The sequence below is a fragment of the Aquarana catesbeiana genome, linkage group LG01 (genome assembly GCF_042186555.1).
Source record: "Aquarana catesbeiana isolate 2022-GZ linkage group LG01, ASM4218655v1, whole genome shotgun sequence".
Classification (NCBI taxonomy): domain Eukaryota; kingdom Metazoa; phylum Chordata; class Amphibia; order Anura; family Ranidae; genus Aquarana; species Aquarana catesbeiana.
Window position 1 is genome coordinate 453,805,842 of NC_133324.1, and position 15,413 is coordinate 453,821,254.

The following is a 15,413-nucleotide window of genomic DNA, read 5'->3' on the forward strand; positions in this document are numbered from 1 at the left end:
TTTAGTTGCAGGAACACTTCAAAATGTTAAAAAAAAGCACATTTTAGGCCTAAAGAGTTGTTAAAACTAATTCTAGTTCATACAAATGCAATATATTAACCAATTTATTGGAACCTGCTTTGGGAGGCTGTACAGCTGCAGGATCACGTCCATCTGAAAGCGAACAGTCAGCTTGAGAAATGTTTAAAACTCAATTTCTTCAACACAAGCCTCATGTCTGTGGAAGCGAAGAGTTAAAGGGTTTGTGAACCCATTTGTAAAAGTCTATGCCAGCCCCTCTATTAGAGGCTGGCATAGCACACCGTGTTAAGCATTTTCTAAAACGATTGTTGTATATACCGATTTTTAGCTGTCTTCAGGCCGGTCACATGACTCGCGACTGCTTTCCAGCTCCGACGGATGGCTTCTGCAGTAGGGGCCTTGATATAATAGCGGTGGGGGTGGCAGGACTGAGCGTAGACAGACAGAGAGGAAGAAGGGGGTGAGGGGGGAGAGAGGAGAGCAGAAGGGACAGCATCCTATCACTGAAGGAGGCACTTTGACCACGGTGATCAGGGCGGAGCTGCACTGGTTATCGTGGTCCGTTTTGAGAGGGGCATACAGGAAGTGGTAGGTTTTAGGGCTTTGTTTTTCAGTTTAGAGGGGGGCAGATTACATAGCACAAGCGCTGTGCTATGTACTCTGCTTTAAGGGACCAGGATATTCATTTTTTTTTTTTTTTGGGTTTACAACCACTTTTAAGCTAAAGCCCCCAATGATAAACTCCTTAAATCTCTGGAACCTTAGGTCTTCCAGAACAAGAGAGACAGATAACCAAATGAATGAAGCTAATTTGTCTGTATGTAATTGAACCCCATGAGTACAAGGCCACTGAAGGGGTATTTAAGAAAGCTGGATCAAAACAGTGCAGTGCATAAAGCTGAACACAAAAGGTAAAGAGTTTCTTGACCCAGCTTTCTATTCACTTGAGTCATATGTACCTTTTTGAACCTAGGACATTAGCCATTTGTCCCATAACTGTTTTTAAAGGGGCATCGGGACTCAAGAGGTCCTGTTTGTCCCAGGGCTTTTAATGACCGTCAGCAACACTGTCTCATATTACTTTATTACATTTACTTTTCACATAAAAAGTCAAATAGTATCTACATTCATACCTCTTTATTCTTTTGGCAAGTCTTGCTGATCTTTTGGATGTCACTCTCAGCTTCTAATACCCTTCGGGCTTCTTTCTCCCAGGCATCTTGTGCTTTTCCAAATTCCTTTTGCAGCCTAGCAATTTCAGACTCCTTTTCAGCACATTTAGTGCTTAAATGATGCAGTTCCTTTTCAGCAATGGTCTGTTCAGATCGAGCATTCTGAACAACAGTGAGATCATATTAACAAGAGTTCCTTGACAGTACTAAGAAAGGGGTCTATTTATAAACGTTTTTACTTAATATTCACAAGCTTTCACCTAGACTTCATACATTTTTCTAAATAGATTGAATTAAAGAATGTGCAAATCCTGACTGAAAATTGTATGAATCTCATAAAAAAAAAAAAAAATGTATCAATAGACTCCAAACTGTTATGTACACGATAAAAATGATGTAATTTGAAGACTTTAAATTGTATAATAGAATTGTAAAAAAAGGTTTAAAATGGCATTTAAGACAGTAAACAAAAGGTTAACTCATTGTTACATTGTTTAATCCTTTTGTAAACAGAGTATTTGTTCATTGAAGGATGCAGCAAACTTTTATCATGATAAGTTTTGATGGCACCCCCTTCAGGAGCAGGACGCTAGGTGCAACTTAAAAAAAAAAAAAAAAGAAGAAAAAAATCAAAGCATGCCTAAGGGGCGGCCCTCTAGTGCCGACCAAACCCCCCCACCTGCAAGATGGGATTCAGTTAGTAGTCAGCAGTATCAAGACAATAACACAGAGACAGACAAAATGACTGAATGGTTGCTGTGTCCTTCAATGAACTCAGAGAAAAGGATTGTACGGCGAGTACAAAAATCCAGTTCTCTATCGTTCATTGAAAGACACAGTAAAACTTCATAACAGATAGGACTTCCCAAAGCAGTGTCAGGAAGACATAAATTGAGGGGTGAGCCCAGAAACAAACAACAAAGCAGAGGGCCATCCCTTAATCGTGCTTTGGTTTAAGTTGCACCTAGTATCCTGCTCTTAAAGGTGGTGCCATCAAACCCATTCATGACAAAGTTTTGCTGTGTCCTTTAATGAATGATAGTGAAAAAAAATTGTTTCTAGATTTAAATCTTAAAAAAAAAAAAAACCTCTGAAAATAATACAAGTCATAAAAGGATATGGTAGAAAAAAAATGTAAAATGAGATTATACTTTGCTTGTTGCTTTACTGGTTAATTTTATGTATAAAAAGCATTTCTTCAAAGTAAAGACAGAAGGAGCAGAACTGTTACTGCGGGTAGTACATTTATAATCATTCGATTCAAGTGTAAAAAAACTGAATAATGTATACCTGAAGGTTATTATGCAAAGATTGCATAATCTGATTGGATGCATTTAGCTTCTCTTTTAACTCTTCACAGACATGTTTTGTGTTTTCCAGCTGAAACAAACAACTACATCAGTAGAAATAGTATATTATTCACAATCCTACATTATATTGCAATGGACAAATACCTTCAGTGCCTTTAATTCAATTAATGGCAGTGCAAACATCCAAAACTCCTAAAACAGCCATACTGAGTTTAATTTTGTCATCTTTGTTCTGCCACATACAGGCTACTCTACAAAGCACTTCGATATTATACTCATAACGAACGTTGCACTTTCAGACAAAGTGTGCTTATTCTTTTTGCCTGTGCCCCCAGCTAACAAATTCCACCCTCCACCTCAGCAGATTCACGCGTGCACAAATCTGACACTTATAGCCTACAGGGATTGTTTACATCCTGCGCTGTAATGCTCTGTCTAAACAGCAGAGCCCCATAGAAGCCTATAGAGCATGACTCCCTGTCATTCCAGCTGTGAGATGGGGGTAGACAAGCCCCACAGACTTCTATGGGGCTTTACTGAGTAGCCATGGGCAGGAGACAGAGGACCTGTGGCACAGATGTAGGTCAGCCCTGGAAAACCCTTCCCACCACCAGATTTAGCAGGCTTTGAGTGCCAGGGCTTGTGGGTGGGGGAGCCAAGCTTGAAGGGGTCTTGACATGGAGGTTGAGGAATAGGGAGTGCTCCCATAGCAAGCGTGGACGGGGAACCCCAGAATAGGAGAGAACTATAGCAGGTTTTATATTTTATAAATATTTATACATTTTATAAAAAAAATATATATGCTTTTACAACTGCTTTAAATAATTTCCAGCTGAAATGGCACTCCTTTGTGTATACTTATACATAACTGTGGTAAGGACAGTAAGACTATAAGTTAATTCAGGGCCAGACTAATAGGAGTGTACTCTGTAAAATGCTTTTAACAATGCATGCATACGTATGGAAAGGTTTTTCCAAGGGCATCAAGCTGTTGTATTTCGGTAGCTTACAAGAAACTGCAGTAAGTAAGTGTGGAGGCATCTATTGCTGACCTCTTCTAAAAATCTTAATTCCCTGGTTGTTATGCTGACACAATGGGCTCAGTATTTTCTGAGTCACTGACACAGTACAATAGTTCTGACTCTGACTATCCTGAAATGCACAATGGTTCTGGGTCAGTGTCTCAAGAAAAACTGAAGACAGAAACAGTAACTACAATTTGTCTTTTCAGAAAAAGGACAGCAATAGTCGCGTTCATGTTTCTGATAGCACTAGTTTAGTTTAATACCTTAGTTTGCCACAAAACATAAAAGCTCTTCATAACTGGACTATTTACTTCTTAAAACAGATAGAAAGAAAATATCAGTAATAAAGCTACTCTGTATAAAATATTTGAAACCAGCTGCACAAATTTATTGACAGAATATTTATACCTAAAACAAAATTTAAATTGCAGAACATACAGCATGATGTCTGACAAGACCAAATAATCTGAAAAGCCCAAGTTCAAAATGTTGACTAAACCTATAAATGAAATCTTGTAATTTATCAATTTGGGCCATGTCCGAAGTAAAATCGAGGGCAGGAATGATTTGAGTTACAAAAAACCTGTTCTCACAATTGCCACACTCCAAACCTTTAATTTGAGCCAGCAAGTAGAGCTACAGTGGGCCAGAGGCCATGCGCTTGGAGCCAAAGCGTGGCAGAGTTACCTCATTAGATGTGCTTTGCAGCTTGTTCTGGTAATCTGTCAAGGTATGTCTTAAAGCCTCAAGGACAGCAGGCCTGGCAGGTTTACTGTCATCATTGTAGGTCGCTGAAGAATACAAGGATAATAATAAAATACAAGCAAGAAACTGCAAATCGTGACAAAACACAGTTTAAAAATGTAATTATAAGAATAAAATTGAAATGCGATGACAAAGTGCTTACAATTATTTTTCTTTTTATAGCTGCTAAATATACTTATTTTTGTTTAATTGTTTTTTTTTGTTTTTTTTTTAATTTATATGGCCAATTACAAACACTTTCGATTTATTTTCAGGTCTTGGATTTCCATTATAAAGTATAACTAAAGGCAAATCTTTCTTTAGTTTTAGATTAAGGGCCAAGAGATTAGAACATGTGTCAGTTTTTATTGCGGTCTGTGTCCCCTCTCTATAAGTCCTGTTTACCATTATCAATGAAAGTGAAAGTAAAAATCCCAAATTGTGGGTTATCCCCAGAAAAGTAATTGATGGAAAATCTTCCAATGGGAACACTAGTTCTGATGACCTGGGAGTCCCCAAGGAATTCCCTTTGCAGGAATTTCCTTTCACTTCCTGTTTTGGCTATGGGACAGGAAGTTAAGAGAAATATCTGCAATAGGACACAGTTCCTTGTAAGCTCCTTGGGGCTGGCTCTCCTGGGAGATTGAGGGTGGCCCCCTGAGCCCTCCGGTGTCCTCATTGGCCCTCAGTACCTATCCTGGATTATAGAACACCCATTCCACCGTTGAGCGGTAAAAACATATTATCTTGGTATAATCCAAGTGATGCACAATAACATATATATTCATGTATTTTAATTCGATTTATGTAACTATTCTTTAGATCCAATTCTCCCCCTGAAGAGACCGCATACAGGTCGAAACGCGTTGGGGCTTGCTATCCATGTAGCATTATGTAATCTAACAATGTGTATTAACCACTTCAGCCCCGGAAGGATTTACCCCCTTCCTGACCAGAGCACTTTTTACAATTTGGCACTGCGTCGCTTTAACTGCTAATTGCGCGGTCATGCAATGCTGTACCCAAACGAAATTTGCGTCCTTTTCTTCCCACAAATAGAGCTTTCTTTTGATGGTATTTGATCACCTCTGCCGTTTTTATTTTTTGCGCTATACACGGAAAAAAAACGAAAATTTAGAAAAAAATTGATATTTTCTACTTTTTGTTCTAAAAAAAATCCAATAAACTCAATTTTAGTCATACATTTAGGCCAAAATGTATTCGGCCACATGTCTTTGGTAAAAAAAATGTCAATAAGTGTATATTTATTGGTTTGCGCAAAAGTTATAGCGCCTACAAACTAGGGCACATTTTCTGGAATTTACACAGCCTTTAATTTTTGACTGCCTATGTCGTTTCTTGAGGTGCTAAAATGGCAGGGCAGTACAAAACCCCCACAAATGACCCCATTTTGGAAAGTAGACACCCCAAGGAAATTGCTGAGAGGCATGTTGAGCCCATTGAATATTCATTTTTTTTTTGTCCCAAGTGATTGAATAATGACAAAAAAAATAAAAAATTACAAAAAGTTGTCACTAAATGATATATTGCTCACACAGGCCATGGGCATATGTGGAATTGCACCCCAAAATACATTTAGCTGCTTCTCCTGAGTATGGGGATACCACATGTGTGGGACTTTTTGGGAGCCTAGCCGCGTACGGGGCCCGAAAACCAATCACTGCCTTCAGGATTTCTAAGGGCGTACCATTTTTGATTTTACTCCTCACTACCTATCACAGTTTTGAATGCCATAAAATGCCCAGATGGCATAAACCCCCCCCAAATGACCCCATTTTGGAAAGTAGACACCCCAAGCTATTTGCTTTGGGGCATGTTGAGTCCATGGAATGTTTTATATTTTGACACAAGTTGCGGGAAAGTGACAAATTTTTTTTTTTTTTTGCACAAAGTTGTCACTTAATGATATATTGCTCACACAGGCCATGGGCATATGTGGAATTGCACCCCAAAATACATTTAGCTGCTTCTCCTGAGTATGGGGATACCACATGTGTGGGACTTTTTAGGAGCCTAGCCGCGTACGGGGCCCCGAAAACCAAATCACCGCCTTCAGGATTTCTAAGGGCGTGAATTTTTGATTTCACTCTTCACTGCCTATCACAGTTTCGGAGGCCATGGAATGCCCAGGTGGCACAAACCCCCCCCCAAATGACCCCATTTTGGAAAGTAGACACCCCAAGCTATTTGCTGAGAGGCATGGTGAGTATTTTGCAGCTCTCATTTGTTTTTGAAAATAAAGAAAGACAAGAAAAAAAATTTTTTTTTTTCTTTTTTCAATTTTCAAAACTTTGTGACAAAAAGTGAGGTCTGCAAAATACTCACTATACCTCTCAGCAAATAGCTTGGGATGTCTACTTTCCAAAATGGGGTCATTTGGGGGGTTTTTTTGCCACCTGGGCATTCCATGGCCTCCGAAACTGTGATAGACAGTGAAGAGTGAAATCAAAAATTTACGCCCTTAGAAAGCCTGAAGGCGGTGCTTGGTTTTCGGGGTCCCGTGCGCGGCTAGGCTCCCAAAAAGTCCCACACATGTGGTATCCCCGTACTCAGGAGAAGCAACAGAATGTATTTTGGGGTGTAATTTTACATATTCCCATGGCATGTTTGAGCAATATATCATTTAGTGACAACTTTGTGCAAAAAAAAAAAAAAAAAATTGTCTCTTTCCCGCAACTTGTGTCACAATATAAAATATTCCATGGACTCGACATGCCTCTCAGCAAATAGCTTGGGGTGTCTACTTTCCAAAATGGGGTCATTTGGGGGGGTTTTGAAATGTCCTGGCATTTTATGCACAACATTTAGAAGCTTATGTCACACATAACCCACTCTTCTAACCACTTGAATACAAAGCCCTTTCTGACACTTTTTGATTACATGAAAAAATTATTTTTTTTTGCAAGAAAATTACTTCGAACCCCCACACATTATATATTTTTTTAAAGCAAATGCCCTACAGATTAAAATGGTGGGTGTTTCATTTTTTTTTTTCACACAGTATTTGCGCAGCGATTTTTCAAACGCATTTTTTGGGGAAAAAACACACTTTTTTAAATTTTAATGCACTAAAACACACTATATTGCCCAAATGTTTGATGAAATAAAAAAGATGATCTTAGGCCGAGTACATGGATACCAAACATGACATGCTTTAAAATTGCGCACAAACGTGCAGTGGCGACAAACTAAATACATTTTTAAAAGCCTTTAAAAGCCTTTACAGGTTACCACTTTAGATTTACAGAGGAGGTCTACTGCTAAAATTACTGCCCTCGATCTGACCTTCGCGGTGATACCTCACATGCATGGTGCAATTGCTGTTTACATTTGACGCCAGACCGACGCTTGCGTTCGCCTTAGCGCGAGAGCAGGGGGGACAGGGGTGCTTTTTTTTCCTTTATTATTTTTTTGCTTTTTTATCTTATTTTTAAACTGTTCCTTTCATATTTTTTTTTTTAAATCATTTTTATTGTTATCTCAGGGAATGTAAATATCCCCTATCATAGCAATAGGTGGTGACAGGTACTCTTTTTTGAAAAAATTGGGGTCTATTAGACCCTAGATTTCTCCTCTGCCCTCAAAGCATCTGACCACACCAAGATCGGTGTGATAAAATGCTTTCCCAATTTCCCAATGGCACTGTTTACATCCGGCAAAATCTAAGTCATAAAATGCTCGTAGCTTCCGGTTTCTTAGGCCATAGAGATGTTTGGAGCCACTCTGGTCTCTGATCAGCTCTATGGTCAGCTGGCTGAATCACCGGCTGCATTCTCAGGTTCCCTGTTGAGACAGGAGAGCCAGAGAAAAACACGGAAGACGGTGGGGGGGAGGGGGGGCATTCCCTCCCACTGCTTGTAAAAGCAGTCTAGAGGCTAATTAGCCGCTAGGATTGCTTTTACATGAAAGCCGACCGCTGGCTGAAAAGAATGATACCAAGATGATACCTAAACCTGCAGGCATCATTCTGGTATAACCACTCAAAGTCGTGAATGGCGTACCTGAAGACAAAAAAATGGTTAACAATAAAGCACAGTAAACGGTAAAGTATAAAAAATTGCAGACCTGAAAAACAAACATGATAAAACATAATAACAATAAAACATTGCAGAATAGAATACAGTAAAAAAGAGCAGAACAATAGAGAGAGAATAGAGAGAGAGAGAGAACAATAAAACAACAACTATTTTTTTTATTTTATATTTTTGTATGTGTTTTTTTTTTTGTTTTTTTGTTTTTTTACACTTTTTTTTTGTAACTAACTTTTAGAACGGTAACCGGTTCCAGGTTTGGGTCTCTCAAAATGAGATGGCATCTTGGGAGACCCTGTGAAAGTGTGCCTAGTCTGTGCAATGCTGTACCCTACGCTAATACTCAACTAGTGAATGGTAGCGTTCAAAACATTCACCAATGCAAAGACCAGGATTGTCAGGACAGGAGGGACAATAATAGCGGGTGTCACGCCTATATCCGCACTTGCTGCAGACACAACATCTTTTTTGGGGGGGTTCGTTGGGTAGGGGTACTCGGGAGGACATAAAGAAAATGCCTCTCATGCAGCCGACTGCATTTGGTTGGGGATGTGAATGGGGGAAGTACGGGTGCTGCAGAAGTGGTGGGTTCCCAATTAGGATTGGCGAATGCAGCAGGAAGGGCATTATGGGCACGACGGGCCTGTGTTTGTCTTTTTGGTGGCAGCGGGACACTACTTGTGCTTGCCACCTCACCAGCTTGAACTGCACTTATGGGACTCGCCACGTCACCAAGTGTTACTGCAGTGCTGGTTTGACTACGACCGGGGTGTACTAGGCCGCTGGTGCTTGCCAGTTCACCAAAACGCTACCAAAAAAACTGTTAGCGATCTCAGGGATCAGGCCTGACTCTGCGAACGCTGCAGTTATGCGTTTAGTGTTTTGCAAGTGACAGTGATCGATCGATACTGCACTTGGGTGGGCTGGGCCGGACTGGGCGGAGGGGCAAAACGCAGGTGCTAGCAGGTGTCTGGGCTGATCCCACTAACACTGCGTTTTTGGGAACCCTAAACTGCTGGGGACGCTAGTATAGATCTGATCGGATCAGGTATTGATCTGATCAGATACTATACCACTAAGGGAGGTGTACGGTGCGTGCGTGGGTGTTAGTGCGACTGGCGCTAACCTGACGCTGCCTGGGGCTGGTGCTTGCCAGTTCACCAAAACGCTACCAAAAAAACTGTTAGCGATCGCAGGGATCAGGCCTGACTCTGCGAACGCTGCAGTTATGCGTTTTGTAAGTGACAGTGATCGATCGATACTGCACTTGGGTGGGCTGGGCTGGGCCGGGCGGAGGGGCAAAACGCAGGTGCTAGCGGGTATCTGGGCTGATCCCGCTAACACTGCGTTTTTGGGAACCCTAAACTGCTGGGGACGCTAGTATAGATCTGATCGGATCAGATATTGATCCGTTCAGATACTATACCACTAAGGGAGGCGTATGCTGCGTGCGTGGGTGTTAGCAGTACTGGCGCTAATCTGACGCTGCCTGGGGCGACGCATATCACCGCCGGGCGATCAGGGGGCTAAACCTTTATTCGGTAATAAACGGCGGGTGCCCTGACACTATGAAAAAAAAAACAACTAACCAGCGTCACCCGTAACGGTTATACGGTGATCAGTGGTGAAAGGGTTAACTAGGGGGCAATCAAGGGGTTAAAACATTTATTAGATAGTATATGGGGGTCCCTGTCGCTATAAAACGCTGACGGCGAACCTAAATATTTACGTTCCTAACTAGCGTCACCAGCGACACTAATACAGCGATCAGAAAAATGATCGCTTAGTGACACTGGTGACAGGGGGTGATCAAGGGGTTAAAACTTTATTAGGGGGGGTTAGGGGGGTACCCTAGACCTAAAGGGGGGTAACACTCACTGTCCTACCACAGTAACTGTCACTAACTTACACCCTGCAGTAATCAGAAAAAAAAAAAAAAAAAAAAATACTGCTTGGTGTCAGTGTTACAGGGAGGGGGGAGGGGTGATCGGGGGGGGATCGGGGGTGTTTTGTGTGCCTGGCATGTTCTACTGTGTGTGTGTGTGTGTGTGTTGGTGCACTTACATGTCTTCTCTCCTCGGCGGTAGAACGGAAACTGCCGAGCCGAGGAGAGATGACATCACATCCTCTGCCTGTGTGTACTATACACAGGCAGGGGATGTTCCTCATTGGCTGGGAGCGATCGTGAGGGGGGGGCCACGATTGGATGGTCTCCCCCTCGTCTCTCATCGCTCCTAGCCAAATGCCGACCGCCGCTGGCACCGGGGGGGGGTCCGATAGGACCCCCCGCCCGCGGGAAGGCAATCACGTATGGGTACGTGATTTTGCCTGCCCGTGCCATTCTGCTCACGTATATATGCGTGAGGCGGTCGGCAAGTGGTTAATATGTGTTTGTTACTGTACTGGGGAATATGATTTGTGTTACTGTACCAGATGATTTTCTATATACTGTACTTCAATAAACCACGATATTGGACAAAATATTTTATACATCTATTAAGAACTTCCTTTATATCGTGACATTGCTGTTTTAAAGCCCCACGGGGGAAAACAAAAGGGAAAAGGAAAGCAAGAGAAAGCAAGGGATCTTCAACCTTAGTGACGCCACATTTACAGTAGACGAATTAAAAGTTTTGGAACTGGGCCTTAAGTATGCCCCAGATAAAAACCTCAATAAATTTGATGTTTTTATTGATTTTCAAAAATTCATGAGGAACTTAAAATATTAAAAAAAAACATTTCAACAAGTCCAGCTCTCCTCTAGAACAGAAACCTTCTTACTATGACCATACCAATTTGAGGAACAATTCAGTTTTCAATCCCAAAAGCATTAATAATCATTTTCCAGAAGTCTTCAAAACCCTAGTGGAACAAGATTTAGAGAATATACAAACAAAACCCAGTAGACGCAAAAGGGAAATTAGAAAGATGTTTAAAATCTTTGGAACAAAATAAACAGATTGTCATTAAAGAGGCTGACAAAGGGGGTGGCTTGGTTATACTCAATAAATCAGACTATCTAGCAGAGTTAAATAGACTAGTGGATGATGTGGAAACGTACAAAACATTAAAAAGGTAATCGAACAATCAAATACAAGGCCAAGTTAAAACGATTGGTAAAAAAAGCACAACATGAAGTTATTGTTAATAAAAGGGAAGCCAGATATCCAGTGCCTGATGCCCCCAGGGTCCCTGTCTTTTACCAATTGCCCAAGGTTCACAAGAACCCTTTCAACCATCCCGGCAGACCCATTGTCAGTGGAGTTGACTCTCTTTTTGCCAGAATGGGGGAGTACTTGAATCGGTTCTTGCAGCCTTTGGCACAGAAAGGGCCAGCATATCTAAAAGACAGTAGGAAGCTTAAGGAATTACTGCAGGAAGTTGAGGTTAATGAGAAACACTTATTGGCCAGTATTGATGTCAATTCTCTATACACCAACATCAAACAACAACATGCAATTGAAGGGCCCTCAATAGTACTAATACTAAGAAGAAACAAAAAAAGATTTTCTGGTCCAGGCTTTGGATTTGGCCATGAGCCACAACTTCTTCTGGCATGACAAACAGTACTTTAGACAGAGGAAAGGCATGGCCATGGGTGCTAAGTATGCCCCCTCAGTGGCTAACTTGTTCATAAGCCATAGGGAGAAAGAAGCAACCGTGTCATGCAATGTTAATCTTGTGCTTAATCATTAATGAAAAGCACAAGAAGTATGTGTGAAACGCGTCTACGTGACCACAGTTTGGGGTCTCTGGTGTTATCTTTGTGAAACAAAATAAAAGGCAATCGGAAGTTCAGGATATGCAGCCATTTCTTTCTTCTTTCCAAGTTTCCCACGGAGGCGGGCCGGGGCTAGCACTCTGCAAGATATTCCAATCAGCCTTATCTTTATACACCTGGAGCAGCGGTTCTTTTTCTTGTGAATTTGCCATCACTGTCCAACAATCTAAGCCTAAACGAGCCCTAGACTGAAAAGGGTCCATTCCATCCGGTGAGTGGGGACACAGGAGGGAGTGTGGCGCACCTCAAATTTTGGAGCACTATTGCACTTTATCGATTGGAGAACATTGTTCACTATTATATGGACACTCATTTTTCAATTATTTTCACTTATTCGTCTGATTATTAATATTTTTTGCACTTTTGTGAAAGCTGTAATTTATCTATCTTTCTATAGTTCTATATTAATTGTAGCATTCACAAGAATCTAAAGTCATATGGGTAATGGATTATTACAACTGTAATCAATAAGATAGTTTAAGATACTCCATGAAATGTATAAGATCTATGCTTGTTATTGTAAATGACCTAAGAAAGGTAGATCCTTACTTAAAAAGGAGGGCGGGTTAAGAACGTCTTGCAGCACCTCTAACAAAGGGAATTCGCTAACTTTTACCATGCTTGATTTGTTCATTTGAAATGTGAGTACATTTGTCTATTAAGTTTTAATAAAAGTTCTCCTATGGTTTTACGCGATGGGCATACCTTCTTTCCTTTACATGTAATTATTACACAACAATACGCAAGTAAAGTTTGGGGGATATCCTTGATTGCTACACAGTGGCAGACACTGTGACCATCCATACCCCTGCAGGGGAAAGGAGAATCCGGGTGAGTGCAAGCATTGTCAGAGCATGCAGACAAGGCACTAATTAAAGAAACCAGCACCTGGATAAGAAGCTTTCCTACAGATATTTGACCCCCAAAGACTGAACACTACAAAATACTCCAAAAAGAACTTGTTTTTTCATAAACAGAACTTTTCCTATCCAACTAATACTGGTCACAGCACAAGAGTCACTATTTATGATGGATAATTTGCACAATGTTGTATGGATTTGTATGATTTAACACTGGTCACTTTAGTGATGCTGTACTATGCACTTTTGTTGAATAATTGAAGCACCTTAGGTTGCAAATGTACTTTTAACAGTAAGGATTTGGCACCAGTCACATATTTTTTAATTTTTGGCACAAACACTTTAGGAATTATAAAGTCATTATAAAGAGAGGTTTTTTTTTGTCTCCATAAGGGCAGCGCCATATTCCTGTTTTCCTTTTTTTCATTTTTTTTCATTTTTCCTTTTTTTCTTTTTAACACTTTCCACCTAGATGATATTGTATCCATATCCATAACTACTTTATTACTTAATTTAAAGGGCACAATGCACCTTTGTTGAACAATTGGAGCACCAGTTGTTGTATTTTCACTTCTAATAGAAATATTCGCCACCAGTCACAGTTTTATTCAATTTTTGAACACATACAGGTTTTAGAAGCAATTCTATAAAGGACACTAGGCAATACATTCACTACAAAGAAGAAAAAAAAATTTTGTCTCCATAAGGGCAGCGCCATACTACTCCTGCTTTTTAACCATTTTCGAAAGCTGTAATTTATCTATCTTTCTATAGTTCTATATTAACTGTAGCATTCACAAGAATCTAAAGTCATATGGGTAATGGATTATTACAACTGTAAATCAATAAGATAGTTTAAGATACTCCATGAAATGTATACGATCTATGCTTGTCATTGTAAATGACCTAAGAAAGGTAGATCCTTACTTAAAAAGGAGATCTAAAGGTTTGTTAAAAAATAAATAAATAAATAAATAAAAAAAACAAAGTTACTTACCGGTAATGTTTTTTCCAAGAGTCTTTCAGGACAGCACACTTGAGAGACCTCGGCTCCTCCCCTCTTAGGAAACACCGCCTCCACCAGACTTTTAAGTCGCCCCTTCCCTTCAGCCTGTCATTTTTTGCACGAGAACCTCCGGACAGTCTAGGGAGACATAAGAACACTTCATAACAACTTTCATATTCCTGATGCTCTCACGTCCTAGTGGCAAGACAATATTTGGGAGGGTACCGGTGCTGTCCTGAAAGACTCTTGGAAAAAATGTTACTGGTAAGTAACTTTGATTTTCCCTCTTTCGTCTTTCAGGACAGCACACTTGAGAGGATAAGCGAGCACTTACCCTAGGGTGGGACTACTGCCTGCAGAACTTTACGCCCAAAAGCCTGGTCCTAGGCAGACAATAAGTCCAGTCTGTAGTGCTTAACGAAAGTCTTAAAACTTGACCACGTTGCTGCTCTGCAGATCTGATCGGGTGTAGCACCAGCCCACTCGGCTTGTGACGCTGCCATAGCCCTAGTTGAATGCCCTCCGGAACTTCCATCCCCTTTTCTATATAGGCTTGACTGATAGCCAATCTTAGCCATCTGGCTATAATGTGTCTAGAGGCTTTGGAACCCATCCTTGCCCCTGAAAAAGAAACAAAAAAGGAGTCTGACTTTTTAAACTGCTCCGTAACCTCCAGGTACTTTAATGCACATCTTCTGACATCTAACTTGTGGAAGACCTGCTCCTGTTCCTTCACAGGATTTGAGCAAAATGTGGGTAAACAAATTTCCTGGTTTCTATGAAATTCCGAAACCACCTTTGGAAAAAAGGCCGGATCGGTTTTCAAAATAATCCTATCTGGAAAAACTTGAAAGAAAGGCGCCCTCCTAGAGAGGGCTTGTAGCTCACTAACCCTCCTTGCAGTAGTGATGGCTACTAAAAAAACATCTTGAGGGTTAAAAACTTCACCGTACAAGACTCAATAGGTTCAAAAGGACCCTCTGTAAGGGCCTGCAATACTAGGGATAGATCCCATACCGGAAAAGGGCGAGAGCTGAGTGGTCTCTGCCTTCTTAAAGCTCTAAAAAACCTGGATATCCAGGGATTTACTGCTAGCTGTTATTCAAGGAATACACTTAAAGCCGACACCTGACTTTTAAGGGTACTAAGTGCCAATCCCTTATCTGCCCCACTCTGTAGGAACTCTAGCACTGCTACTGGACTGAGAACATTAAAGGAGCTCTCTGCGCACCAAGAATTGAATTTCTTCCAGACCTTCAAATAGATTTTGCGCGTCTCTTCTTTCCTAGACTTTAGAAGAGTTGTTACCAATCCTTCGGAAAACCCCTTACTTTTCAGCAAGTCCTCTTCAGTAGCCAGGCAGTCAAATTCCACCTCTCTACCTGAGGGCAGCAGACTGGGCCTTGAGAGAGTAGATCTTCCTTGACCGGTAGTATCCAGGG

At 40.9% G+C, this 15,413-nt stretch overlaps 1 protein-coding gene across 2 annotated transcripts in view; it reads right to left on the bottom strand.

Annotated features, from left to right (window-relative positions):
- CCDC171 (coiled-coil domain containing 171) overlaps positions 1–15,413 on the bottom strand; it is a 97,621-nt gene that overhangs the window by 30,445 nt on the left and 51,763 nt on the right. For both annotated transcript variants that reach the window (XR_012245260.1, XM_073636715.1), the window contains exons 11-13: positions 4,216–4,319; positions 2,484–2,573; positions 1,155–1,355 (exon numbers count right to left, since the gene is read on the bottom strand). Coding sequence is in view for 1 of the 2 variants with exons in the window: in XM_073636715.1 (XP_073492816.1) it covers positions 1,155–1,355; positions 2,484–2,573; positions 4,216–4,319 (395 nt within the window). In the remaining variant the exon portion in view is untranslated. The remainder of the gene's footprint in view (positions 1–1,154; positions 1,356–2,483; positions 2,574–4,215; positions 4,320–15,413) is intronic.